Below are 25,390 nucleotides of genomic sequence, written 5' to 3' on the forward strand. Positions count from 1 at the left end.
CACTGTGGGGCCAGTTGGTCATACATAATCTGAACGAACAAACATAGCGTTGAAACAGGAAACAAAGATGAGGACATCTTTCATCTTTCTGTGTCCTATTTCAATGCTACGTTTGTTCGTTCAGATCAGCGGATGCTACACTGGCAAAACGAATGCAGAAGTGCTGCACTCCTTGAACTGGTGCAGAAAGTGCTACCAAATTGAAGAGACTTAGAGTAAGCTTGTTCAGGGTTGACCACTAGTGCTGTATAACTATATCGGCACCTGTTACATTGGAAATTGATTGCAGGTCCTTGAGCCAAGTGATGTCATGGTGCTGAATTCACTTGACCTTGATGTCAAGTCTGCAGAATATACTCCTGAGCATGGAAAAGGTATGTATAATTTACTTTGTTCATCATTTCTGAGGCGCTTTGATTGCACTTCATGCACGGTTACAAAATAAGTGGTGCACATAAGCACCTGTGACATAAAGCATTTTGAGGGGCATACTACTATGAAGTACAGTTCCAGCCATAATATTACAGAGCACACCTTGGTGATCAAACTCCTCTCACACCTTACGTAACGAAAATTAGGAAGTACTTTGCATATATATGTTGGCACATGCCACTGGTGTGCTCACTTGTGAACCCAAGAAACCCTGATATCGTCTCTATGGGATGTGTGAGAAAATTTCAAATGCCAAAGCGTGTTTCACAATATTTTGGCCACACCTGTGCATTATATACATAGTTTGCATCGACGTCACAGCGGCCGCCATCTTGTTGGCAAAGGTAAGGTCCTTTGAATTGTCATTGTGTGCTTATAGTGCAACTTTTAGTATTTTGAGCTATGTTGTTATCATATATTAACATTTTAACGTACTTTATTAGTCTGATTTATGTTCAGTGTAAAGGAGAAAAGTCTGGGATAAGAGACCTCGGGTACCCGGGTCACCGGGTCACCATCATCAGGTGCAAAACTAGGTTTCAGATGCAAAACCAGGTTAATTCAACTTTTTCATGTGGCTGCACTGTGCATGTGCGCCTATCTTCCTGTGCTGTGCTGCACTGGTTGAAAGCAAACCACTGTCTGACTGCCGAAGGGCAGCACATTCATGGTTCATGTTGGCGACAGGTGCAAGTGGCAGCTGCAGGTGCACACCTGCCATTTTGCATGTGTAATTGGCACCTTGTGCAGATGGGTAGCATCTGTAGTGGGCACAGGGGCATCCACATCCATTCGTTTTCTACCCTTTTTCTGTGTAGCAGTCAGATTTTCACGCGGTTCTCAGAAGGTGCCACATCTTGTCAAAAAGGCTGATTACCACAACCTACTTGTGATGAAACAGAAAACTAATCAGTAACTTTTGTGTTTATCTCCTAAAACCATAATCATGGATATTTAACAAAGTGGAATGGCTAACAGCATCAAACACTGTTTTAAAATTTTAATGTTACCTTTTGTCACCTACACTTACAACTCTGCCATGGAAGCCACCACGGATCTTTTGTACGGCCGTGAACCTTTTTATATCATAGGCACAATTCTTCTGTACCAGCTTGATGCCTCCAAATTCGCAACTGTGTACCAAGCTGCTACTTATGCCAAAGGATACCACCGGCTTGCCAATTTCCTTCGCATCTTGCGATCAGCACCGCCAGAAGCAGCCGTGCTACATCTGCATCTCTTCCACCTTATATTCCCGATTCCTTGGTATGACTGTGGGTCCTGCCCTACAGCCCCAGCCTAGGCAAAAACTAGGCTTTGCATGTATCAACTTCTGATCAAGTGGCAAGCTTCTGCAGCATCCTTGAGCAAACATCTTCAGTTAATTACGTGATCAAGCCCCTTACGCCGTCTCCTAATCACCATTGCCACAGCCATGAAAGTATCCTCACTGACTGGCTGAAATCCTACTATGACCCAGCTATCATTTCTTGGCACCTAATTGCTCAGATGTAGTTTTAACAAAGACAGTTGGCACTGGAAGCAGTAGCGTCCAGTATCGAGGAGGATGATGGGTACTAGCTTGACGCTTCATTGCTTGCAATTGCACTGGAGGACTCTGGCCACCAGTAGTCTAAGCGTTCCTACAAAAATGATCTTTATTCGGATTGTCGGTGTTACCATCACAGAGGAGAAAATACTGTGAATGCTATGAATCACTTTTGTGAAATTACGTTGCCAGGTTAACAATGCTACTCTTAATTCTTAAGCATTTTCAAGCAGTGATGTTCCTTGCTATAACCTGGAATTCTCTTATTTAGTCACAAAAATTCCTATGTGTGGCCATTTTTACGTGCAGCAATTTGGAAAAATCCAGCTGTTTGGAAGGAGTGAGAAAATTTCATTTCATAAAATCTCCTGAAAACCTTTGAAGATTTTCCTTTTTGCCATATTTTGCTCCTAAAATTTCCTGAATGGAATATCACTGTGAGTGTACAGCATATTTTTTGGGAAATATGAGTTCATGAGATTCTTGGAAATTGGTAAGTAAAGGGTATGTCAAGCAGCCCTTGACGTAATCTAGGAATTATCTTGGAGGTGAGTCACATAGTGTCCAGCTTTATTTGGAAGCAACATGCTATGGTAGTGCATGTTTCATTTTTTGCTGACGCACTGCAGTGGGTCAGTGGCTTTGTTGTTCAGCTGATTATCACAAGGTTGCGGGATCATCAACACGTGCCCTCTAGTTAGTGTTGTGGGCACGTGTTCTTCTGTTTCTTCTGCTGTTGTCTTTCGCCACAGTTCTCCAGCAGGTGCAGTTTTAGTGTGCAAGGAATCTTAGACTGGCCTTTCTTTGTTGTTGTACCATACCATTGTTGTATTTCACATACTCAAAACTGTAAAAATGTCTGCCATTTGGGGTCTGTGTATTGCTGAGAACCTTGCTTCTAATTGTCAGCCTTGTCACATTTTTGTGTGTGTGGCCTTGTATGCCTCAACTGAAACAGTGGTTAAGCTGTTCTGTTTGAAATACCTCACCTTGCAGGTGGGGAAGAATACAAAACGCCTGGTATTTTGGAAAAACCAGCATCTTTTCTTGAGTTTATGACTGTTACATTGCATTGTGGTTTATGTTGAGAAAGGTATCCGGAGGCACATTATAAGGTCTTTTGCTCATAACCGGGCTTGCCGATGATGTGAGCTGGTGATTTTGGTTAATTTTGCAGAAGTGAAGGCAAGCAGCATTGCCACATCCAAGGACGAGGAGCGGATTACTATAAAGTTTGACACCACCCTTGCCCCAGGCACAGGGCAACTCAAGCTTACCTATTCAGGTGAAATGAATGGCAAATTGAGAGGCTTCTACTGGGTTAAATTCAAAGGCCAGAATGGTGAAGACACATTTGGAGGTGTTACCCATTTTGAGGTGAGCTCTTTAGCTGCTATACTTTTAGCACCACGACATCCGTGAAGTAAATTTGATTGAAGCAAGAATTCTTTGTACCTTGTTACATGGCATCGTTTCGTTTAGTTGCAGCAGATTGAAGCCCTCTTGTTTGCTTGTAAGGATAAATAAAATATACTAGTGTATTGCAGCTTGGAAAGTTGGGGCTGCTGCATCAGGAGTAATTGTTGCTTTGTATGTGAATACCTGTCCAACATTCTGCTACCACCATTTAAGTTTTTACCTGTAGCCTGATTACTCAGAGTAGGTAATGAAAATTAGTCATCATTAATTGCTTAATTAGTGACTAGGGCATCATTAATATTCCATGCAAATTTTACTACGCTTTACTAATGACCTAAAAGACACCTTGGCCCTTGAAAGCCCCCATGTCTTTTGTCTTCTAAAAATATATGTTCATTCTATTCTTTTCTCTGGGCCTAATCTTATGCTACTACTTTCTTATGAACCATAGCTGCCACCTTGGGCTGTGCCCTGAGTACAGCTTAATTATTATAATGCAGTATCTGTCTTGCCTTTGACATGCTGGTGGAAAGTCTGTGAAGTAGTTCTTGCTGATGGTTTAGGCTAATGAAAGGCAGTCGTCATTAAACGTTATCAGAACCGTAGGGTCTAATGAAAGCAACAACTCCATTGTAGTCTTGCTCAGTGAGCAGTTTTTTTTGTTTTTTTTTTTATGGTTAGCTGACAGCACGGCACTTGAAGATGCAGCCATTTTGTTTGCTGCTGGAAGTTCTCCTGTGATCATAAGTTTTCTCTTTTCTTTCTCCCAGCCCACCGATGCTCGTCGTGCATTCCCGTGTTGGGATGAACCAGCTCTGAAGGCTTCTTTTGACCTGACTCTCATTGTTCCAAAGGGTTACACTGCACTTTCCAACACCGTAATACTTTGTTTTATTACTTAAGGCTGGATTTGCATGTGTTGACGTATGTAGTAAGGTAACAGGGCAAAGTTCACGATTGCATGCACTCTGGGGCAGTTTCTGTGTATGAGCTAGTGCCTGGTTTGCGCTGCACATGCATTTGCCTCAATAATGCTGTAGTCTGATAAATCTAAAAAAATGCAGCAGCAAATGCCCCTCCAGCAAATGGTGTTGACAAATTGCCATGATGTCAGAGTTAATTCGATTAATCCATGGTTAATCCCCTGGTTCCTTCCAGCCCCCGGTGATGTCACATTAGGAGGTGCAAGGGGATTAACGATGACATTGTGGCAGTTGGTCGACGTCATTGGATGGAGCACCTCCTTTGAGAGGCATTTGCCGCTGTGTTCTTGAGTTGTATCTGACTACTGGGGCTATTGCAGTATGGGGCTGTACCAGTGTGTATGTGCTCTTGCATTCTTCCTAAGAGTCTGTTGCTCTTTACAGTAGTGATTGTGTTTAGTGTATGAGGGCTCGGTAATGGTTTAGCGGGCATGCATGGTTTGAGAAATGATGTTCACCAATGAGCACCAAGAAGTGGTATTCATGTGTAGCTGGGGCATCTCTTCAAAGCAGGTATTGTGGTAGCAGATTGCACTATAATTTGCTATCATGCTATGTAAGCACGGTAGTGGAGTGCACTATAAATTACTATCATGCTATGTAAGCACGGTAGCAGATTGCACTATAATTTACTATCATGCTATGTAAGCACATCGATTTTGCCACATACTTAAATGTTGTTCAGCATGGTTAGAGAATGGAATTAACCTCTCCGTAGCAAATATGACGTTAAAGAGGCATAGCCGATGGTCGAAATCTCCTACTTTCTCGTGTGAACCGGTTTTGCATGTGTTAAGCATTCCCTTGCCGCCTTTGTTCTCTTAATTAGAGATGCCTCAGTGTGTGTTGCAACTGCAGCACTACACTCTCAGAAGCCGCATGTTTAGCCTGCCAGACCAGCCTCTCGTGCACCGATGATGTGGGCGGGGAGAGGTCAGTTGAGGAGTTGGGTGTGGTAGACGCCCTGAAAATAATTTTTTTTTATATAAAGGGCTGAATATTACATAGCCATTGCTCATGAGTTCATTTTTGTTCACCCTGTGTATTTTCCTCTGGTCTTCATGTTGGGTAGCATTATGTGATGTGTAGAACTACAATTTTGGGTATGAGAGACAAATATTTTCTATATTACTGGGGCCATGTGATGTTATGTGGACTGTAGCATGACAAAAAATAACAAATTGAAAATGTATTACAAAGTGGTTGTAAGTTTGTTAACATTGTCCTACCTTGTAGGCCAGACAAAACTTGTATAAACTAATTAGTCATGCAGTTGGGGCTTGGTGAGGTAGCAAGCTGGTGTAATTGAGGTTCCTCTGGGCTGCTAAAGGTCCTCCTTACCTGTACCTTTCATTTCCTTGTTGTAGACATGGCATGTGGTATAGCCTTGCTGCTTCTTTCTTCTGATGACAGTGCATTAGAATATTTTAGGAACACAGCATTCTTTGGTACCTTGTGGGCTCTTATACGGTTTGTACACTTTGCTATCAGTCATGTAGATTTTACCCGCTTGTGCCCAGAAGTGTTTGGAGCAATGATCTGACTGCATAAGGTCGTCATGAGCTAACAGAATGTGAGGAGCTTGCTGTGCTCGTGTGTGACTTTTGTTCAAGAACTGTTGATTCATTTTAGGATCCATGTGTTTGTTAGTAAAATTTTACCATAGGCTGGTGATGCAAGCTGGTGAAAACTTACTGCTTATGAAAATTCAGGTTGCAAAATTTACCAATTGCAGTGGCTTGGTTTCATCAGTTATAAAGTGTTCTGAATTGGGAGTGTTAGTATGAGATGGGGCTTGTAGTCTGAATAAATGCCCACAAAAGTTTGTGGTACATGAAAAATACAACAAAACTTAATTGCTGGGCAGTTTAATGCTACAGCCATAAACTAAAGGTTGCACTCTGCAACCACCACCTGACCGACCTGCACAATGCACCCTTCAATGCCTGGTTGTGCCTCTAGGCCATAAGCAAATTTTAGTTTTTGATGATATCAGTGTTCCAAAAACCTTTGTGGGCACCTGTACAAGCAAGCGTCACCTGTGACTATGGTTTCCAAGTCTGTGCGCCAGCCACCAGAGAGGGAGCATATGCAGTGTTGGATTGACTGCTGAAGTTTGTTAATCAGTTAGTGCAAACTTGAGAGCTGCAGGAGAGCTGCTTTTTCCTATCATTCTTGGTGTCAAAACCAACGTGTGGCAGCACTGATCTCATCACAATACAACACTGTGTGCACTCATGTGCCAGGCATGGTTGCCTGGAAACATTTGTTACTTAGGATGCATGAAATGACCATGGTTCACTGATGCTAGGAATAATTGTTGCTTTTATTTTCCCCTTCCATTGTGGAACCAGAATCTCATCAGTGATGCTGAGTGTCCTGGAGACCCAGCACTGCGTGTGATCACCTTTGCCACAACACCTAAGATGTCCACTTACCTGGTGGCATTTGTGCTGGGCGAGTATGATTATATTGAAGGAACATCGGATGATGGTGTTGTGGTCAGGATTTATACACCCAAAGGCAAACAGGAACAGGGAAAGTATGCCCTACGGGTAAGTACCTGGCTTTTACACTTGGGGGAAGCTCTTCCTGCTGAGGGGTTCTACTGGGTCTTGTTTAAATCCTGTGAGCCTTCAACTGTATCTTGTATGCTACACAGTTGCGGAAGCACTTAAAGGGCCACTGCCCAGGGTCCGGACATTTTTGAAAAACAAGCCCACTGCATAGATGAGGCATCGAAGATAACCTCTGCAAAATACTAGAGCCATGCGTGCCCCGAAAAGCTGCAAAAATTCAAATCAAAGCCCGCTCGTTCTTTCCTTCAACAAAAACGGGCCCGGCCCACTACTCTGAACCCCGTTGACATCATGGGGGGCTACTTTCGCTAAAGGCACTTCATTGGTGCATCGTTCTGACTGACGGGAGAAGGTTGGGCGCAGCCTTGGCGTCGCGTCGTCTGCACAACGCTTTCCGCAGCGCCTTCTGTTCTGGCTCATGCCTACAAACCCGCATGAAGGAACAAAAAAAAAAAATCTGTGGAGGGAACGTGCGGCGACAGCCTTGAACCCTAGCCATAAAAAGTAAAAAAATAGTAAAACTGAGGGAGTTGGTTCGCTCCGCCGCTCGTGAAGCGGTGGGGAGGCCTAAAAAAAATGAAAAGGTGGCTCGTTAACTGGGAATGACAAACAGATGTATGAAAGGATGCGCTCGCTAACAAGTCTAGGTGGTTGAGCCGATCGCGCCTCTTGATCGTTCAGTGTGCGCGGCAGCGCCCCCCCCCCCCCTCCCCTCGAACAGACCCAGCAGCAAAAACCAAGAAAAGAATTCTATTGAAGGCGGGGCCATGACGTACCCTGTGACGCACTCCACAGACACCACGCCTCCGGCTTACGTCGGAGAAGGAAGGGGTGATTTTGCCTTGTCGAGCCTACTCGACGAGGGGCGGGAGAGAAGAATTTCGAGGAGGGAATGGAAGGAGAGGAGGCTCGCTCAAAGAGAGGTAGAGTGTCTGCTGCCCGCGGGTGGGCAGGGGCCCTTTAAAGCACAGTGCTAACATTGCTGCAGTATGGCCAATCTTGGGTCAAATTTTGTATGTTTACCTCTTCTTGGCATTATTAACGGTTGACAGTTGTTTGTGGTTGAGTTAAGTGAATGTGACCTTTGAAAGTTTAGTGTTGTGGATGCCTATAGTGCATTTCTTTGTGATTGCTTTTGGCATAACGTTACTTTCTTGTGACAATGTTGTAGCGTTAGTATGTGCACGTTTTTAGAAAATTGTGCCGTGTGGAAAAGTAGCCATTTTTAGTGTGGCAGGCTACATCTGCACTGAGCAGCTACTTTGGTTTTTTGCAGTTGGTCCTAACCTGATAAGTTTTACTTGTTTAATTACTCTGCAAGCCAAAGCAGGTAGTATTTTATTGTGAACAGCATCATGAAAGTTGTGGCTTATTTCATTAGGAATAGATGCCTATTTGCATATTTTGTGCAGGTGTAATTTTGAAGTTATTGTTACTACAAGGTCTTACTACAGATTCATTACACTTGGATCACTTCCTGAATATAAAGGTTGGATAAAAAGTTTAGCCTCTACTTGGTTGGAAGTCATGATGGGTCTGTGAAACTTTTTTTCCTGAAGGGCATGTTTTCGTGATAATGTTTGCCTAGTTTCATATCACGAAGGATCTGTGCTTTAAAATTCAACCACGCCCACCTTGTCTTTTGACATTTGCACCATCATTCCGTAAGTTGTTGCACTCTAAATAAAACACCTCCTAGTGACACTGTCATTAATCTTTGTGGGTGAGCCATGAGGGAACGAAGTGGTTTTTTTTTTTTCAAAGAACGCCTTAGCTTGAGCACCAGTTGGGAAAGTGCTTTGGAGTTGTTAGCCTCTCCCCGATCAACTGCATTGCAGGTAGGAGTAAAACATTTCATCCCACTCTTGTTCATGCCTGCACCACTTGGCATGGTGATGCAGGCTTGCTCTAGCACTGTCTTTGAACAGGATCACCTCGACACTAACTTAAATGGTGAAGATCTTGAGGGGTCATGTCTGTATCTTTACATGATTTGTATTACATTTCAGGTAGCTACTCGTGCTTTGCCTTTTTACAAGGACTACTTTGGAATTGCCTACCCATTGCCAAAAATGGACTTGATTGCTGTGCCTGACTTGGCTGCTGGTAATGTACTGTTTTCTAACTTTTTATACAAGAAAGATATGTTTGCTCTGTTGGCATGGGCGTCCGGAAGGGGGGGGCAAGGGGGGGCGGCTGCACCCCCCTGGAAAATCACTCACTCGAACCGTGAGTGATGGCCGCACGTCAGGGGCGGTGGTGCGCTCAGTCAAAAGGGTAAAAGCAGCCCCGCATGGTCACATCTGCGAAATGCCGCGTCCGAGCGTGCGTCGTTCCACCGTTTTCAAACCACGCCATCGTTAGCTCTACTGAAGGGCGACCTGTTCCAGACATACAGCGGCACCGGCGAGCATGTGTTTCGAGCCGCCTTGAGATGGGTGTCTGTTTCTTTGATCTCTAGAGAGATAGCGACACGGAGGCAGACAGTGCACGGGGCATCTTGTTTTCGCCTATCGTTACGCCGGTCACCGATGTGTCCACCCCCGCTTTGTCGGGCTGCTCAGGGGCAAGCGGGCGATGAGTTGGCGCCGCCGCCGCTCGCTGTCTCCTCCGATCCACGGGTAGCGCAGTTCGGTAGAAGCGCCGCTTTCAGAATCTCCGGCAAAGGGGATTAGCTGCTTTTGTTCACGGCGACGCAGTCTCCCGAGGCGCCCCCACACCAGCGTTCTTTGCGTCTTCTGCGAAAACCAGCGCCTTTGGTCAACGCAGCCCGATGGCGCCTGCCTGGCTCGCCTGTCACCTCTGGCTGGGCCTCAAATCACAACAGCGCCCATGTACTGTGCGTGTCAGTGCATGGTAAAGAGACCCAGGTGGTCGACATTACCCGGAACTCTGTACTACTCCATCCCTCATAGCCTGAGTCGTTTTGGGGCTCTGAACCCCATAAAAACACAAAAACAAATTTTCCGACTGGAGTGGCGAGTGTCCCTTCCCCTCGGAAGTTGCGCGGCGTTCCTTTCACCCCCAAAGTGCGCATTCGGGGATACTGCGGCAAGTAAGCCCTTGCACGTGTGCGCGCCTCTGTGTTTGTGCTTGGGTGTTTTTAGTGGCCGGTTGTCAGCGAAGCTGAGAACAACCAAGACAGCGGACGAGAAAACGACGAGCGGAGAGCAGTGCGTGTGCGGTTGCTCGACTGTGCGGATGCGCAAGCAAGATGGAGCTAGGTGTATGAAGCTGCGAGCGTGCATTTATCTTGTAAATAAGTTTTCGTTGTATACCGTATTTACCCAATTCCAACGCGCACCTTTTTTCGGGGAAAATACGTCTCAAAATCGCATGCGCGTTGGATTCGAGTGCAAACCGAAACTGCCCCATAGCTGCCCATCGTCATCGCCATTATACGATGTGGGAGCTCACTAACTGCTGGAAACATGGGAGCACGTTTGCTCGTCGTTTTCTGCGTCGCAGGAGCCGTTTTCAACCGGTGTGGCGCTTGTCATTGGTCGCGTGCGCAGCGACCACGGACCGTGTTCACGGCGACGGTATCCCGTGCACTGCCGCGGGCGGACGCCTCATCACTGCCGTTGCACGATCCAAGATACGCGGATCGAAGAATATGTTGATGAAACAACGGTTATCCGAAACGCGTCATTTCGGCGGTAAAGTTCCAAAAACGATGAGACTCCTTTCTGTTTTGCGGCCGACTCTCAGAGATTACATCGTCCGCAGGCAGGGCACGCCGCGCCGCTGACGAGGTCGTGCATCATGCCGATCTCACAGATAACAGCGCTCCCGCGCCCGTTTTTACAGTCGAAGATCTTTATCTTTCGCTCAGACGCACTGACGAAGTCATCGATGCTCCGCAAGAAGCATCGCCGTTGCCGCAGTTACGCCTAGCAGCAGACGAACCTCCCGTAACCGGAGCTCTCCGCTTGCGCTTGGGGCGTCTTCCTTTATACTGATGCTTTGTCAGGAAATTGCGTGAGCGAAAATCTCGTTTCTCAGTCACATCCATAGCGGAGATAGGAGAAAAACCCGGGCAGAAGCGTTGGTTCACGTCTCGGTGGCGGCAGAACGAAGAAAGAGCGTCTGCGCCCGACCGTGCGGTGGAATGCTCGTAGCCAATGGAACGGCTCCGATCGTACCACGTGATTTGAAGGGCCAGTCGCGACGCTCGACTCGGGCGGGAAACGATCTTTTTTTTCGTATTTTTATCAAGAATGCGCCGCTGCCGAAGTGGCTTCTCGTAGACGATGGGTAGGCCTACTTCCCCGCGAATATTCAAGAGCGGGCGACGCCGTGGAGCGAAATGCCCGGTCAAATTCGCACTTTCGCGAGCCACCGCGAGTGCTTTAATTGTATTTTTTACTAACTTCCCATTGATTATCGGCTTTGATTTTTTTACACATAAAAGAAGAGGCTTGGGGGAATACAAAACGCAAGAAAATACAAAATCGACTTTATCGAAAAAAAATCGCGGTTTTTTCACCCGTATCTCCCCTTAAAATATAAAAACGGTTGCAAATTATTTTCATTCGTAGAAGTCACATGCACGTTAGAAGCGGGGCTTGTAGTTTTTTTTTTATTTTTACCAATATCGGGCGCGCGTTAGAATCGGGGCTTGAAAATTTTTTTTTTTTTTTGGTGCCGTAAATTGGGTGCGCGTTGGAATCGGGGGCGCGTTGGAATTGGGTAAATACGGTATATAGTCATCTTTTGTTTTCAACGTACGCGTTCAACAGTTTTTCCAATCAATGTGTATGATGAGTGTGCACCGAGAGCGTGTAATGAAGCACAGAAGTGAATTTATCACACGTGTAATTACGCAATTCGCCCAGAAAAATCCGAGGCGCCTACAGTTGCTGTTCAAGGAAGACTGACTGAGTGACTTTAGTTGCGTGTTTGTGAACATATTGTGCTGTGTGCTGGTCATCAATCCGGGTGAGTCGAGAACCCGTATGCAGCAAGACTGAGCACTCTTCTCCACGAAGTGATATAGCATCTTTTTGCATTTTTATTAATTTTAGTTGTTTCTTCGTTGATAAACTCCAATGTACCTCTCCTAGCCGCGCTTTAATTTGCTGTTTGTAATTTTTCTTTCATGTGTGTATTTTGTTTAATTTTTATTTATATATAAATAAATAAATTTACTCCGCAAATAGCGCCTTTCTGCTACGAACATACCCCCCCCCCCCCCCCCCCCCCCCCGGGGCACCAACGGGGCCCCCCCCTGCAAAAAATTCTGCGGACGCCCTTGTCTGTTGGGCATGTATTCGAGCTTCAGTAGTCCACTATAGAAAGGGCAGCTGCTTATACTTAGGTCTCTTTCATATTTTGCTGCCAGTTTGATCAAGCAATGAGTGGTTTTCTTTACCTTTTATTTCTTTTGTAAAAAGGTGTTCAATTTTTAAAACAGACAAACTAAAAATGTCATTTATTTCTTCCTCTACAAGCAGTTGCTTTGATAAGAAGCCACTTTAGCGTGGTTGGAAGCGTGTATAGCAGGCTTATTCATGATAGAAGCGTCTCTCATAGCCTCAGTCGCTTTGGGACGTTAAACCTCAATAAACCAAACCATGATAGAAGCAGAAGTATCTGTAGCATTGAAGTTCCTAAGGGCCGAGAGGTTTAAGAAAAAAAAAAAATTTAATGATTGCAGACAGTGCTTTCATGTGAGAACTAAAATGCCTTTTACTTAACAATATTTTGAGTACTAACACTTTTGGTGTGTTTACTGGTTGGGCTTTTATTGTTGGTGTAGCAAATCAAGATTTTATCTTGTAGGCCATGTGTTGTATCGCAACTCATATTGGCAGCATTTAAGTAAATTAGTGCATCACCAGAAATGTCTTAGCTTTCTGGCTTTGCACTTAGAAGTACAGTTTTGCTTTTTGCTAAATTTTAGGATTGTACTGTTAGTGTTTGCTAATAATTATTAAACTCAGGTTAAGCTCTGATCGAGGTTACGATGATCTGATCTGTTTACGCTGCAGATGGAAGTTTTTTGCCTGTCAAAAAGAAGCCTATCAGAAATAGCTCTTCATGTTAGGAGAGCAAAGGAAGGTGGTAAAGGTGCTGATATAGATAACTAAGTGCTAGCAAGCCACTGTCCATTTTCAGCGAACAAAACGACTGTATTAGTGAAAAGAGTAGTAATGCTAGGTGTACTTCTGGAAGTAGTATATGAAGCAGTGAACAGTCTGCATACGAACGTGTGAGTAGTACCTGCTCATGCTCTTGGGGCACTTTTCTTATGATACTGTGGAAGTTAAGCACTTGACATGTGGTGTCCATTTCTAGAAAGGGACCTGGAATAATGCATATATTGTGGGGCGTCCACATTTCAGAGAACAACTAGTGTAATCGTGATTTTGCTCTTTTATGAAGTTTCTGTTGTGAAAAGGACTTGCTCATGTGTTTTTCAGCGGCCATGGAAAACTGGGGCCTGGTAACCCACCGCGAGTCTGCCCTCCTTGTGGATGAACAGAACACATCTGCTGAAAGAAAGCAGAATATTGCTTTGGTGGTAACTCATGAAATTGCTCACCAGTGGTTTGGCAACTTGGTTACTATGGTGGGTCTTTGTTTCATTCTTTCTGCATTGTACACGTGTCCAGTTAACCTATTTGCTTGCTTTTGTGTTGAATTTTTATTCAACTCTCTGTAGTTGTGTGTGAAAATGACACTGTCATACACAGTGCATCTCAAAATATGGAGATATCTATCCAGAGTTAAAATTTTTTAGCATTCATGTCTTGACTTCTGCCTGGGCGAAGTCATGCAATGGGGTTATTTTTCTTGTTGCCATCAGTTATGTGGTGCTTAGGAATATTGTTTTTCCATCATCTTTTACACCTGCTTGTGACACACTTGCTTTATTTTCAAGTATTTATGATTTTTTTGTCGACAAATTTGTATTCTGTGGGCATGAGTCTTGAGAGCTGTGCAATAGTTGAAGTAATGAGCTATCGATGGCAAAAGTTTACAGGATGTGGATGTGCAGAAAAAAATGTATTATTCCATTTCGCATTATCCAAGTGTCTGAAACATCTAAGGGTGCGAGGGGACATCAATGATGCGTTCGTTGGCAAGAATACCAGGCAACCAGGTCATGAGGCAGGGCTACAATAATTTATTTTCCGTGAACACGCATAGCACTTCACTGCTGTGTTAATGAAATATGCTGTTAACTGTATTACTCAGAATGTGCTCATGCTTTTCGCTGTTAGTGTTAGAAGTGTCCTGGTTTATACACTGTAAACTACTTATTTTTTGCAAGCTCAGTATTTCAAGTATTCGGCTGAAGTTTTAAGAATGTTTCGTCATGCCAACGTGGCAGGCCCGTTAGTGCTCCTCTCTTCTTTCCGACACTGGAAAGGCAGGCGTGTGACTCGTGCTGCATGGTGCCCCCCAATTTAGCAAGATGAGAAGTGGATAAAAAGAAAACACAGATTTTCAAGCACCCAGCCACCAAAAGCAAACAAAGCTGTTTCTAGAAATGATGACGCATTCACTTCAAGAAAACAACTCGTCACGCGCAGTTGCCACCACACTTCCCACTTCTAGCTGCAAATAGAAAACGTGATGATTATCAAATAAATGTTTTTGCCCAATTGTATGCTGATATTTTGCCAAAATTATTTGCAGGATTTTTTTTTTTTTTCATAAGCAGCTTGTGATTTGCAAAAAAAAAAAAGAAAAAATCACCATGAAAACACTCGTATATTATGAAACAGCATATAGTAGGAGGTGTAATTTGGGGATAACAAAAATTGGAAAAAAAAAATTCATCAGCATATAATGTGAGCAAGGAAAGCTCACTGAAAACATTTATTTACACTGCATTTCGCACTGTAGTGGTCATTGTTGTCGTTGGGTGTATTGTCTTCAGAAATTTCCTTGTCAGAGGCACCTTTCTATAGAAACTAGTCTTTGGTACTGTCAAGTGTGTTTAGTATCCTGCATTTCTTGAAAGCATCTCCAACAGGCTCCTCGGTAGGGATGTGCGAATAGTACTTTTTCTAAACTGAATCGAGTATGAATACTGTAGCTTTGCTATTGAATCGAATGCAAATAGTTTAGCTAAAAGCTGAGTCGAATGTGAATCGAATATTTTTACAAATATTAGCTACTTGTGCAAATATTCAGTGAGCAATCGTGGGAAACAGTGAAGCGCTGCTTTTGCGGATATGGCTGTCTGTTAAAAGACTGATCCCCATTTGGGGGTCGCTACACGAAGTCAGTGTATTAACTTTATCATTGTCATGTTGTGCATATAGGAAGAGTAATTTTGCTGTTGATAACGAAAATTAATAAACTAGCGCCACATCTCAGTGCATGAGACGAATGATAGGTACCTATGAGGCATGGCTTTTGAGGTCAGTCTTTATGGCCTGTTTTGCTGCAATCTCTGAGACCATGAATGAGGAATATGAACTCTCCCACTGGAATGAGCCGTACCGTGGCACTGAACCCTCTATCCCGCGCATACCGATCACGGCAGCATGATATGCGGCGTGAATGGTTCCTGTTCATGGAATAGTCTTGAAAGAAAAATGCGGTAGGCCTCTTTCGAATTACATGCCAATTATTCTAAGTATTCGTAAACTTGGGGACATATTCGATTAATTTCGATAGTCTTAAACGTATGCTATTTGGTTCGTTCGAATACGGCAAGCCCCTACTCCTCGGGAGTACTGATCCAAGCATCCACAATCCAACTGCACTGTACCGTCTTTGCCGCGCCGGTGGCCGGAGTGGTCTTGCAGCCAAGCAATGGCACTGCTATCTTCGGCGCTGGCCGCTGCTCCCCGGCTGCGAGTGTAAACTGGCTGACATAAGTTTGCGCCCTCGCTTAGTATGACGGCACTCCAAAGGGCCAAAATTGCTTGCTGCACATCTTATCATTCAAGGAAGGAGGGCGAGAGCCTGGGTTCGCGTCACCCAGTTTACACTCACAGCCGGGGAGCAGCACTGCCGCTTGGCTGCTCGTTTACTTTTGGCAAAGACTGTACTTCAGTAATGTATGTTGCCGGGAGAGTTGGTTTTGCATTTTTCAAAAAGACATGGCGCTACAAGTACACGCACCAAAAGTAGTACACAAGTACATGCGCCTGTCCGTCTTCTCGTCTTTTTGTGCGTGTACTTGTAGCGCCATGTCTTTTTCAAAGAACTGCAGTGCGTGGTTGGAGAGGGCTGTGACAGCCATCTGGCAGCATTAATATCATGTTCTCCCTAACTCATCTAGGCCGTATTAGCACTTGACACGGTGCCAGTGCTTTCGGCAGCTACTATTACTTTCCTTTTAAAAACAGCCGAGTACTGTTTTTGCAATCCCAACATCGTGCGAGGTACGATCATCCTGCTTCCGACAGCAGGGCTGTCGCGAGGTTAGCATCGTGAAATTTTGTTACCCTGAAATTCATGCCTCAGTTATCCATATTGCTGCGTGCTCCGTGCAGCCATCATAGAGCCTGCAATCCTGCTTACAAAATGGCACTATGAAATGCAGTGTAAAATGTTGCAATAGTGTGTGTAAAGCGAACAGACTTTTAATTTTCTTCTTTTTTTTTTTCTTCTTAAGGAATGGTGGACACATTTGTGGCTGAATGAAGGCTTTGCTTCATTTATTGAGTTCCTCTGCGTGGACTATCTGTTCCCGAGGTACCACATTTGGACACAGTTTGTCACTGACTGCTATGCGCAGGCCATGGAACTGGATGCTCTGCAGAACAGCCATCCTATTGAGGTGATATATTGAAGCCCTTGGCTTTTTCATTTAATTATATTGAAGTCTGACTCGAGCTTGTCTTTTACAGGTTCCTGTACATCATCCCAGTGAGATAGATGAAATCTTTGATGATATTTCCTATCACAAAGGTGCATCAATTATCAGGATGCTTCACAGTTACATTGGTGATGATGTAAGTCGTCCATTTCATCATCAGTTGCGATGCTAAATTGTGCCTTATAGATATTTTTTTCTTGTTTGACTGTGGCATCTTCTCTTTATATGCGGCAGGATTTAGGAGATGCAAGGCACGTTAAGTTAATCTTGTTTGGCTTGAGTGCCTTCTAGAGTTTTGCTGCTGTAGTAAAAGGAGCAGGCCACTACCAATGCATGCCAGCCTTTGGATACAGAAAATTGTCAAAGCTTAGTGCATCTCCTAGTCTGTGCAGTAGACTCCCTGTAAGATAAACTTTTTAGAAACTATAAAAATCTGTACAGATAGACGTTGCGTGAAATGGCCTTGAAGTAGTAATTGCCTAGAGAGCATTATTGCATTATTGCATCTCACGCCATCGTAATTGGAAGTCAGCATTGGGATAATTTTCTTGCACTGTCTCCTTTTCTCTTTCACAGTGATTGCAATTTGATGTCATTTTTCCTTTTTTGCTTTCCCTCCAGCTCTGAGCGCACCATAGATTCCTAGCTGGCTAGCCGTGCGATACAGGCTTTAAAATTGCATGATCACTTTTCTTCTTTCTCTCTCTGTTATCTCACTCCTTGTGCAGCGCAGCAGTTTCTGCAGTGCCGCACACGCAGCATTGATAGCATTGATATTTTGCTGTGTAAAATCTCTGCGATGCGATAATGCATGTTTTGGTGCCGCATCAGTTGAAAATCCGGCTCCTATCTTAACCGTTTAGCCCCACGTTGACGAGGATGTGCACTACGCGTCTACGCGTTTCTTATTCAGCTGAAGGGAACACGCAGCACCGAGATCTGGTCGTGCCATATCTCTGCACTGTGCACAGGCAGGGGCGAAGGCGCTCCACATTCCCTGCATGCGCAAAGAAGCACCCCTGCGAGAAAATTTTCCCGCAAGAAAGCTTCCCTGCACCTTCTCATGAAGATGCAGGGATGCTCTCTTGTGGAGGTTCATTTTTTCATGGGGAAGCATCCTTGTGTCGAGGGGGCCTCACAGGCGCTCCGCGAAAAGCGCTGTGCAGAATCCGTGGTTAGCAGCCGCTGCAAGAGTTCATCTTCATGAGAAACAGTTCGTCTCAAGCAGATATTTTTTACATTGAGTATAGGGCGCGAGCTCCATCACTGGAGTGAATGTTGCTAATATTGATCATACGCCGCAAGGGGGATCATGTGAGTCCTCTTGCTATGGGAGCAGAGGGTGCTGGAAAGAATTTCTGTGTTTTAAAAAACACAGGTCACATTATTCAGTAAATTTTTTTGTGCTAGCGAGTTCCTGCGTTGCACATTGTGATCGCGTGTTGTCGGGGTAACAGTAGCACATTAGTATTTATGCTTCTCTGACGGAGGTTTATTAGTGCCTCGATGTCCAATGTAAAGGATGATCCACTCTTAGGGTGAACACTCGAGTTTATGGCTGCGCTCTTTGAAGCGCCCATGCATTCGATACGGCCGTGCATCAAAGGAAAGTGTCCTATGGGCAGAAAGGCCTGGAGGTGGTGTTTTGCATCGTCTACTAGTCAAGCTCGATTCATGCTCCGGTTTTGATCCGGAAAATGGGATGCTTCGAGAATCGTAGTTATTCACGCCAAGAATGAGCAAAAAAAAGTGAGTTCACACTGACGTGTGTGCAGCAACCATGTCAGTGAGCAAGATTGCACTTATGGAGTTGTCGCTAAACTGCCTACTAAGTAGAAGCTGACACCAAAAAAAGCTAGCTGGCTCAAACACACCTCCACAGTTTAAGTATATAAAGGTTTCCATGTGTTGTCTGAGGCCTGGTATCATCCCCACTACCTTACTCGCCACTAGTACCAGTACTAGTACTAGGAAGCAGTCGAACAGCGCCACTTACATCGGCACAATATGAAACTGACTGGCCCGCATTTGATTTGTACTATATTGGTATGACTTGGAGTCCTGCACAGCTCCTTGCCTTGAGCGCAGAAATTCTCTTTTCAGTGGGATTTAGTGACAGTGCACCTCATAGCTGGTTTGGTGTTTTTCACAACGGTGGCAGTGCACTGAATGATGGGTGCGTAATGTTGGTCGCTGCACTGTTTTAGCGACGGATAAAACTCTGCTCACTGTGTTAACGCTGCATTCACTCTGTGAGATGCTTTGTCGTTGGATAAGTCGATTTAATTGCTCAGATGTCCTGTAAACAGGAGCACAAAGCCATAAATGCGAAAACTAAACGGCCCGAGATGCATTGCAGAGCAGGAGAGCAGCAGACACGATCCCCCTTCCATTGTCATGCGGGTGCTGCCTGGAGATGTCCTCTTGCCCAATAGAGGGAACTGACCAAATGGTTTCACAGTTTAAGTCCAATGTACTTTCGTTGGGGGCATAGTCATCTCCATCATAACTGGTCTACTTGTGTAGTTACTTGAATTAGGGGCCTGCTCACCTTTAAGCATTTTTGTTCTGTGCTTCTTTATTCAGAATGTACGAAATGTTTTCTATTTTATCTAGAAATTCAGGGAAGGCATGCACTTGTACTTGAAAAAGTTCAAATATGGCAACACCACTACTGAGGACCTGTGGCATGCCTTGGCAACAGTGTGTCAAGTCCCTGTGGAGGCCATTATGAACACGTGGGTGAAACAGAAGGGCTACCCTGTGATATCAGTGAGTAAAAAGCAAGAACAGAGATGTGCCTTTGTTCTGGTGGTTTTATAGGGCAATGCCACCAGGTTACCAAATTCATTTGCAGGTGACAAGTCGCCAGGATGGCAAGAACCGGGTGTTGATGTTTTCTCAGGAGAAATTCAATGCTGATGGGAAAGCTACAAGTATGTGTCTCAGCCTATAGGCTGTACCACATGCCGCCTCTGTGCGCAGACTGAAAGAAACTTTGCTTTTTTCAGAGGATGGCTTTCTCTGGATGGTCCCTATCAGTATTATAACCTCAAAAGAACCCACAACAATTGCAAAGCAGTTCCTCCTTGACTCTGCGTCATCAGTGGTGGTGCTGGAGGATGTCTCCTCTGCCGAATGGGTTAAGGTAAAGAAAACATGAGCATCCTGCACGTACTATCACAGTATTGCAGTGGCACGAAGTAGAGCCATTTATAGAATGGTTATGAGCTTGAAAAAAAGGGAGGGATGGGTTCACGTTTTGATAATTCTGCTTAATGCCCCAACTCAATTGCAGCAGATTGTATTTGAGAGGGCTAGACTTCTGGATCATATATGTATTCATTCGAAAATGCGCATACTTTGGGCCCTCTTGCATTACTGATTGCAATTACTGTATGTGACATTACCTGATGTAACATTAGCCAAGTGTATGGTGAAACCTGCTAGCAAAACCTGAATGTTGCACCTCGCTTGAAAAGGGGCTGCTGATGCAGCATAATACCTCTGTCACACGGCTGACTTGGAACTCCCTTGAGCTTCCTTGACCTATAGGAATGCAAGGGAGTTTTGCCTCAAAGAAGTTGTCACTGTGTCACACGGCCTGTAACAAGCTTTTCAGTGGATCTGCCAGGTGCCCATTGAGCGGTGTTCATTCAGTACAAACCCATAAAAGAATAATGTTCAGAATGAATGAAAATTTTTATACTTTTTTTTTCTCTCAAAGTGCAGTTGTCACATGAAAAAAACATTTTTGCAAAAACAATGAATATGTTGTCAGCAAAGTGCTTTTGTCTGCTCTGCTGGACACCATGCGTGGCATTGTGTGCCTGTGCAATGAATTGCGACTCTGCTAATTTTGCGCTCACTAGTGGAGGTTGTGCGGGTTGCTCGAATGTGTGTCGTCCATCGTATAGCAGGGACTCTGGTATAGTGCTACATGGCATGGAGAAATGCTACATGGCTACACATGCAAGTTGCAAGCATGCTTGATCAAAACAAACAAAATGGCACAGTCAAGGCAGGCCATCAAGTGCCCTGGATGAGAGCTTAGTGCAGTCGCTAGAATTAAACAAAACTAACAAAGCTGGAATACTTGTACTGGAAGATGAGATTTAAACTTCCTTCCCTTAAGGACTGCCATGTCACACGACGCTCATCTCTTTCAATAGACTACAATGGTTGAAGGGAGTTGAAAGGAGTTCAGCATGCCTGTGTGACAGGGGTATAACTGTGAAGCTCTCCATGATTTGCCTCACAGGTTCAGTATTACTATGGCACCTGATGTATGTGTATGTAGTTTTGCTAATTAATATTTTTGATTTAATGGGCATGGAACTGTAATCTTTTTTTGATTTGAGTCCTGGTTTAGCTGTAGTGCAGAAAAAGAAAGTGCTTCAAACTGGCTACATGCAGCGTGACTTGTATGACAGCTATGGGGTGAATGTTGACTTATATTGGCAGTCAACTTTTTTTGGGCCAGCAGGGACTTCGAGTTAGGGAGGTGGCTTATATGCGGTAATATACAGTATTTTTTGAGATCACATTTTTAACTATGAGGTCTTTTCAATACTACAAGGCTATTTGCTACTGTACATGAGGTGCCGAGAACAAAACAGCCTCTGAAAAGTTGCATGCTATGCCATAGTACACTTGGCTTCTGTCATTTGAACCTAATTTGGACCTGCAAATGAAGTCATTTTATCCAAAATTGACATTAAAGAGTGCATACGAAATTTACAGCAGGTAAATCCTTAGGCAGTAAAAGCTCTTAATTCGACCTTCGTTAATTCAGAAATTTGGAAATTCGGCACTGATGGCAACCCATCCCTTTTGGTTAGGACAATCATGAGTTTGAAGCGACTGGCGGGAAGATTGAATCCAATTTTTTCCGCAACAAATGCATCTCTTGCTGCTAGAACAGTGTCAGCATACCTAGAAAGAGCCAGGGAATCAGTTTTTACTAAGAATAATGATTGGGTGTAATTTTTCTCAACACCAAAGGATTATTGTCAGATGCCAGAAATTGAGCTAGGCCTTGGGAATGCAAACAACCTTTCATTGAGAACAAAGGTGAGGTATTGTATCTGTAAAGTCTAGCCTTTAGACTGTCTTCTTCTGAGCAAGTCTTTTGAAGTTGGAGCAAAAAGAGAAATGCCATGCATAGGAGGAACAGCAGAAACAACTGTTGAAAGAGGAACACTTGTTTGTACAGATTTAAGAAGTGCCATCTACATTGTGTATGAGGTGGCCTTATTCTAACATGTACTAGAATGTGTAATAATATGTAGTGTTTGTCTTAAGACAATATGAAAGTAATGTCCTGATGGGAAATGGATTAATTGGAGCGGTATGTGATGTGTATGCCACTGCTAGTACTTTTTTCATTGCTCTCTTGCCTTTGGGAAACACTAATCAATGTTCTAGCTAGTATTGCCCTGATCATTAAGGTGCCAGTAAAACAATTCTGTTCAGTTGAAGCCTCAGTGGTTATGACATCAGCTCCTTGATGATCATGCAAAATGTCTGAATGTGGCACTTTCAACTAGGTAACATAATGTACCCTCCATTTTCTGGGCAGCGATGGAAAGGCTGCAAAAAAAAGTTAGGGTAATATGCACTACTATGGCTGAGTGGACATTGATGTACCCTGCTATACCTTTCCTTCTGCTTTTGTTGGCAGTGATAGAAAACGTGCAAAAATAGAAAGTTGCCCTGGAAAGCAGTTCAATTAACGACACTTTATGATGGATGGATCCTATGGCAATTTCTTGTAGTTTCGTTCACATGAATCACCCTTCATATATTCTCCTTTTAAAAGAAAAAATTGCTCTTGTGAAATCACCAGAGGCCAGTAATTACTTATAGGTGTACTGCAGTGTTGTCAGTAAACAAATCTTTAGCTTTCATGAAAATAAAATGGATGGCCGAATTTTTAAGCCTTATTACAGGTTTATGGAACATGCCGACTGTGTGTGAATGCAGAAAAAGGGACTGCTGTCATTCAGTGCTGTCTTAACTGTCTATGGATGTAATTCTGAACCTGCTTAGGTCAACGCTGGAACTGTTGGCTGCTACAGGACCTTGTACAGCTCTGAAATGCTCTGCCAGCTGATCCCAGCTGTGGAAAACAAGATCTTGCCACCTTTGGACAGGCTGGGCCTGCAAAGTGACTTGTTTGCTCTTGTAAGCTGTTCTTTTTTTTTTTTTTTTCAAGTGGTTTCTCTACCACCTTGTGTTTTTATAGTGTAAGCATCTTGAATTCGAGTGTTATATAGCACACTGGCACCAAAGGAAATAAGGCAATGCCTTAGTGCACAGCATGGGAATGTGCCACGAATCGTGTTTTCTTCAGGGTAACTCTGTTGCTGTAGCTTAATTAGAGCACATTTTTTTCCTTTGTGGTGCAGAGTACGATGTTTGTCAGAAGAAATGGGTGTGGTGTGCTATGGACACAAAAAGGCGATGTTATAAACTAGCTGCTGGGTTCGGGGTCCGATGCTCATGTCTGGCTTGTGTGACCATGGGGTCTTATTTGGTTGCAAGCACTGTCTGAAAGTTGACAACTATGATAAAGTGTCACTCACTTTGCCGCACAGGGCATGCAAGGTTTTCTATGTACAGCCGGCCAAATCTTTAGCTGGCGTGCGTTACGGCCACTTTTTCTGCGCTCCTGCTCTTTACGATGAAGCAAACTTTCGGAAAGCTCCTTATTAAGAACGGGCTTAGTGAGCCTGTGCTTAGAGTTGATATTTTCGCAAGTTTGCTCCGTCATAAGGGGCAGGAGCACGGAAAACGCGGCCATCGCGCACGCCAGCTAAAGATTTGGCCGGCTGTACTATGTGACCCCGGTGTGCCCGCTGGATTTTGTTGCAGTGGTCAGTTCTAGCAGTTTGAGTAAATAACGATGGATTTTTTCGTATACTACACGGGCATCTTCACCCAAAGAGCACCAGACACATGGTCCCTGGTCAACTCACTTCCTGAGTAAATTGTTACATGTTGCAGTAAAGTGATATACCTGTGTGGATGACTTTGTTTGGTTAGCTACCAGCAAGTTAGAAAATCTTTCATTTGCATGCAGCCCTGTGTCTTGCCTGTTAACTTATCTTTGCTTGGTTTCAGGACTGCTTGATTCCATGCATGTGGCTCTTAAGGCACTATGGGTGGTAGTGATAAACTGCGCAAAATAATTATCCCCTCAGTCAAAATCGGAGTTTAAAGTCAGGAGGGCTCTCTAGGGGTCTTAGTCCCCCCCCCCCATTAGTATTGGCAAGGGATCTGAGACCCCCTGCGCATGTACTGCACAGATTTTTTCAGGAGACATAAAAAAAAGAATTTCATATGAGAGGAACTTTTGCAGCATCCAGGATTTGTACATTGTTTTGCTGAAAAGACGTCTGCCTGAAGAGTGTCTTCCAGTCCGAGAAGCTGACTTGAGTGCAGAAACTGTTAACAGGTGGATCTAGAGGACACCTTTCAAAAGCTTATGTCGAGGTTTCTTTTTTTGGTTAGTGTTGCTGTGCTACCAACATGTCACCTTCAAAATTCAGTCCTTGTCGAGGTGACAGTTTTGCAAATGTAAGCGGATATTTGCATGAAAATTATTTTAATACTACTTAAGACCTCTTAGGCAAAGTGAAGTTCTTTTGTGCTCATTGACCACTTATTGTCATTTCAAGTTGGGACCCGACCCTTCTAAGCCGCTGCTCTAGTGGTAGCAAGCAGCAATCTCGCTAAGAGGGTCATTATCACTACTCTGTGGATCTAGAAATACGAAAATAATGCAACATATTTTTTAAGCGTGTGGTCGGGCCTCTTCTAAAGCATCATTTCTGGGAGATCTGAAGGTGGCATTTTTTTTTTGTAAATAATTTTCAAAATTTGGGAACACATGTGTCATGCTTGCAATCGACTGTACTTTCAAACATGAAAGAGTCCTACCAGGCCCTTTTTCAAATTGATTGTGGGTATTGCCAAAAGAACATATAATCATATCTCAAAGTTTAAAGTTCCTGGTTTTCAAATTTAGGGAGCTATACCCCTCCACATTTTTGAACATTTGTCAAAATGTGTCACGTTTACCTTTTTTTTTTTTTACATGGCACCCATCCTGGAAGACAGTCATACCCATTGCCTCATTATACTGTACATGGAGTGTCGACAGGAAAATATGAGGACAGCTGGGTGCAAGCCATTTCTTTTTATAGTGGTCCAAAGGTTATGTTTCGTGAATAGCGGAAAACCGGCCCGTCCACGAAGTTGGCTTTGATTTTTTTTTTTCCGAAAAAGGGAATAAGCTCGGATGTGTTCTTCCCGGTACACTTCCATTATTATTTCTTTTTTTGTTGAAGTTGTGGTTCGGACATACATTTTCAATCTCTCTTGGATAGCACCTGCACTTCTGCTGTCCGTGCCTTAGCAGCATGCAGTAGCAGCTTGTGTGGTAGAGATCCAGTTGGGCAGACAATGCATGCCACATCAGCTGGACCAGCAAGGCACACCTTATGGCTAGTATGCAAACTCTTCAGATTTATGCCATTAGCTGATCACCAGCCATGTATACTAGTTTCACTTTCAACGCTGCCCTGTCCTGTCCCCACCGCGTTTCTCCTCCACTTTAGGCACTCTGCCCAGCTGC

General features: G+C 44.1%; 1 protein-coding gene across 1 annotated transcript in view; it reads left to right on the forward strand.

Moving 5' to 3' along the window:
• Psa (puromycin-sensitive aminopeptidase) overlaps nucleotides 1-25,390 on the forward strand; it is a 45,323-nt gene that overhangs the window by 2,853 nt on the left and 17,080 nt on the right. The window contains exons 3-14 of the mRNA XM_089579114.1: nucleotides 290-374; nucleotides 3,159-3,358; nucleotides 4,171-4,278; nucleotides 6,738-6,938; nucleotides 8,972-9,068; nucleotides 13,388-13,536; nucleotides 16,546-16,710; nucleotides 16,781-16,885; nucleotides 19,366-19,521; nucleotides 19,607-19,685; nucleotides 19,761-19,897; nucleotides 22,801-22,935. Coding sequence (XP_089435240.1) covers nucleotides 290-374; nucleotides 3,159-3,358; nucleotides 4,171-4,278; nucleotides 6,738-6,938; nucleotides 8,972-9,068; nucleotides 13,388-13,536; nucleotides 16,546-16,710; nucleotides 16,781-16,885; nucleotides 19,366-19,521; nucleotides 19,607-19,685; nucleotides 19,761-19,897; nucleotides 22,801-22,935 — 1,617 coding nt within the window. The remainder of the gene's footprint in view (nucleotides 1-289; nucleotides 375-3,158; nucleotides 3,359-4,170; nucleotides 4,279-6,737; nucleotides 6,939-8,971; nucleotides 9,069-13,387; nucleotides 13,537-16,545; nucleotides 16,711-16,780; nucleotides 16,886-19,365; nucleotides 19,522-19,606; nucleotides 19,686-19,760; nucleotides 19,898-22,800; nucleotides 22,936-25,390) is intronic.

The sequence above is a fragment of the Amblyomma mixtum genome, chromosome 3 (genome assembly GCF_055824585.1).
Source record: "Amblyomma mixtum isolate Tamu chromosome 3, ASM5582458v1, whole genome shotgun sequence".
Taxonomy (NCBI): domain Eukaryota; kingdom Metazoa; phylum Arthropoda; class Arachnida; order Ixodida; family Ixodidae; genus Amblyomma; species Amblyomma mixtum.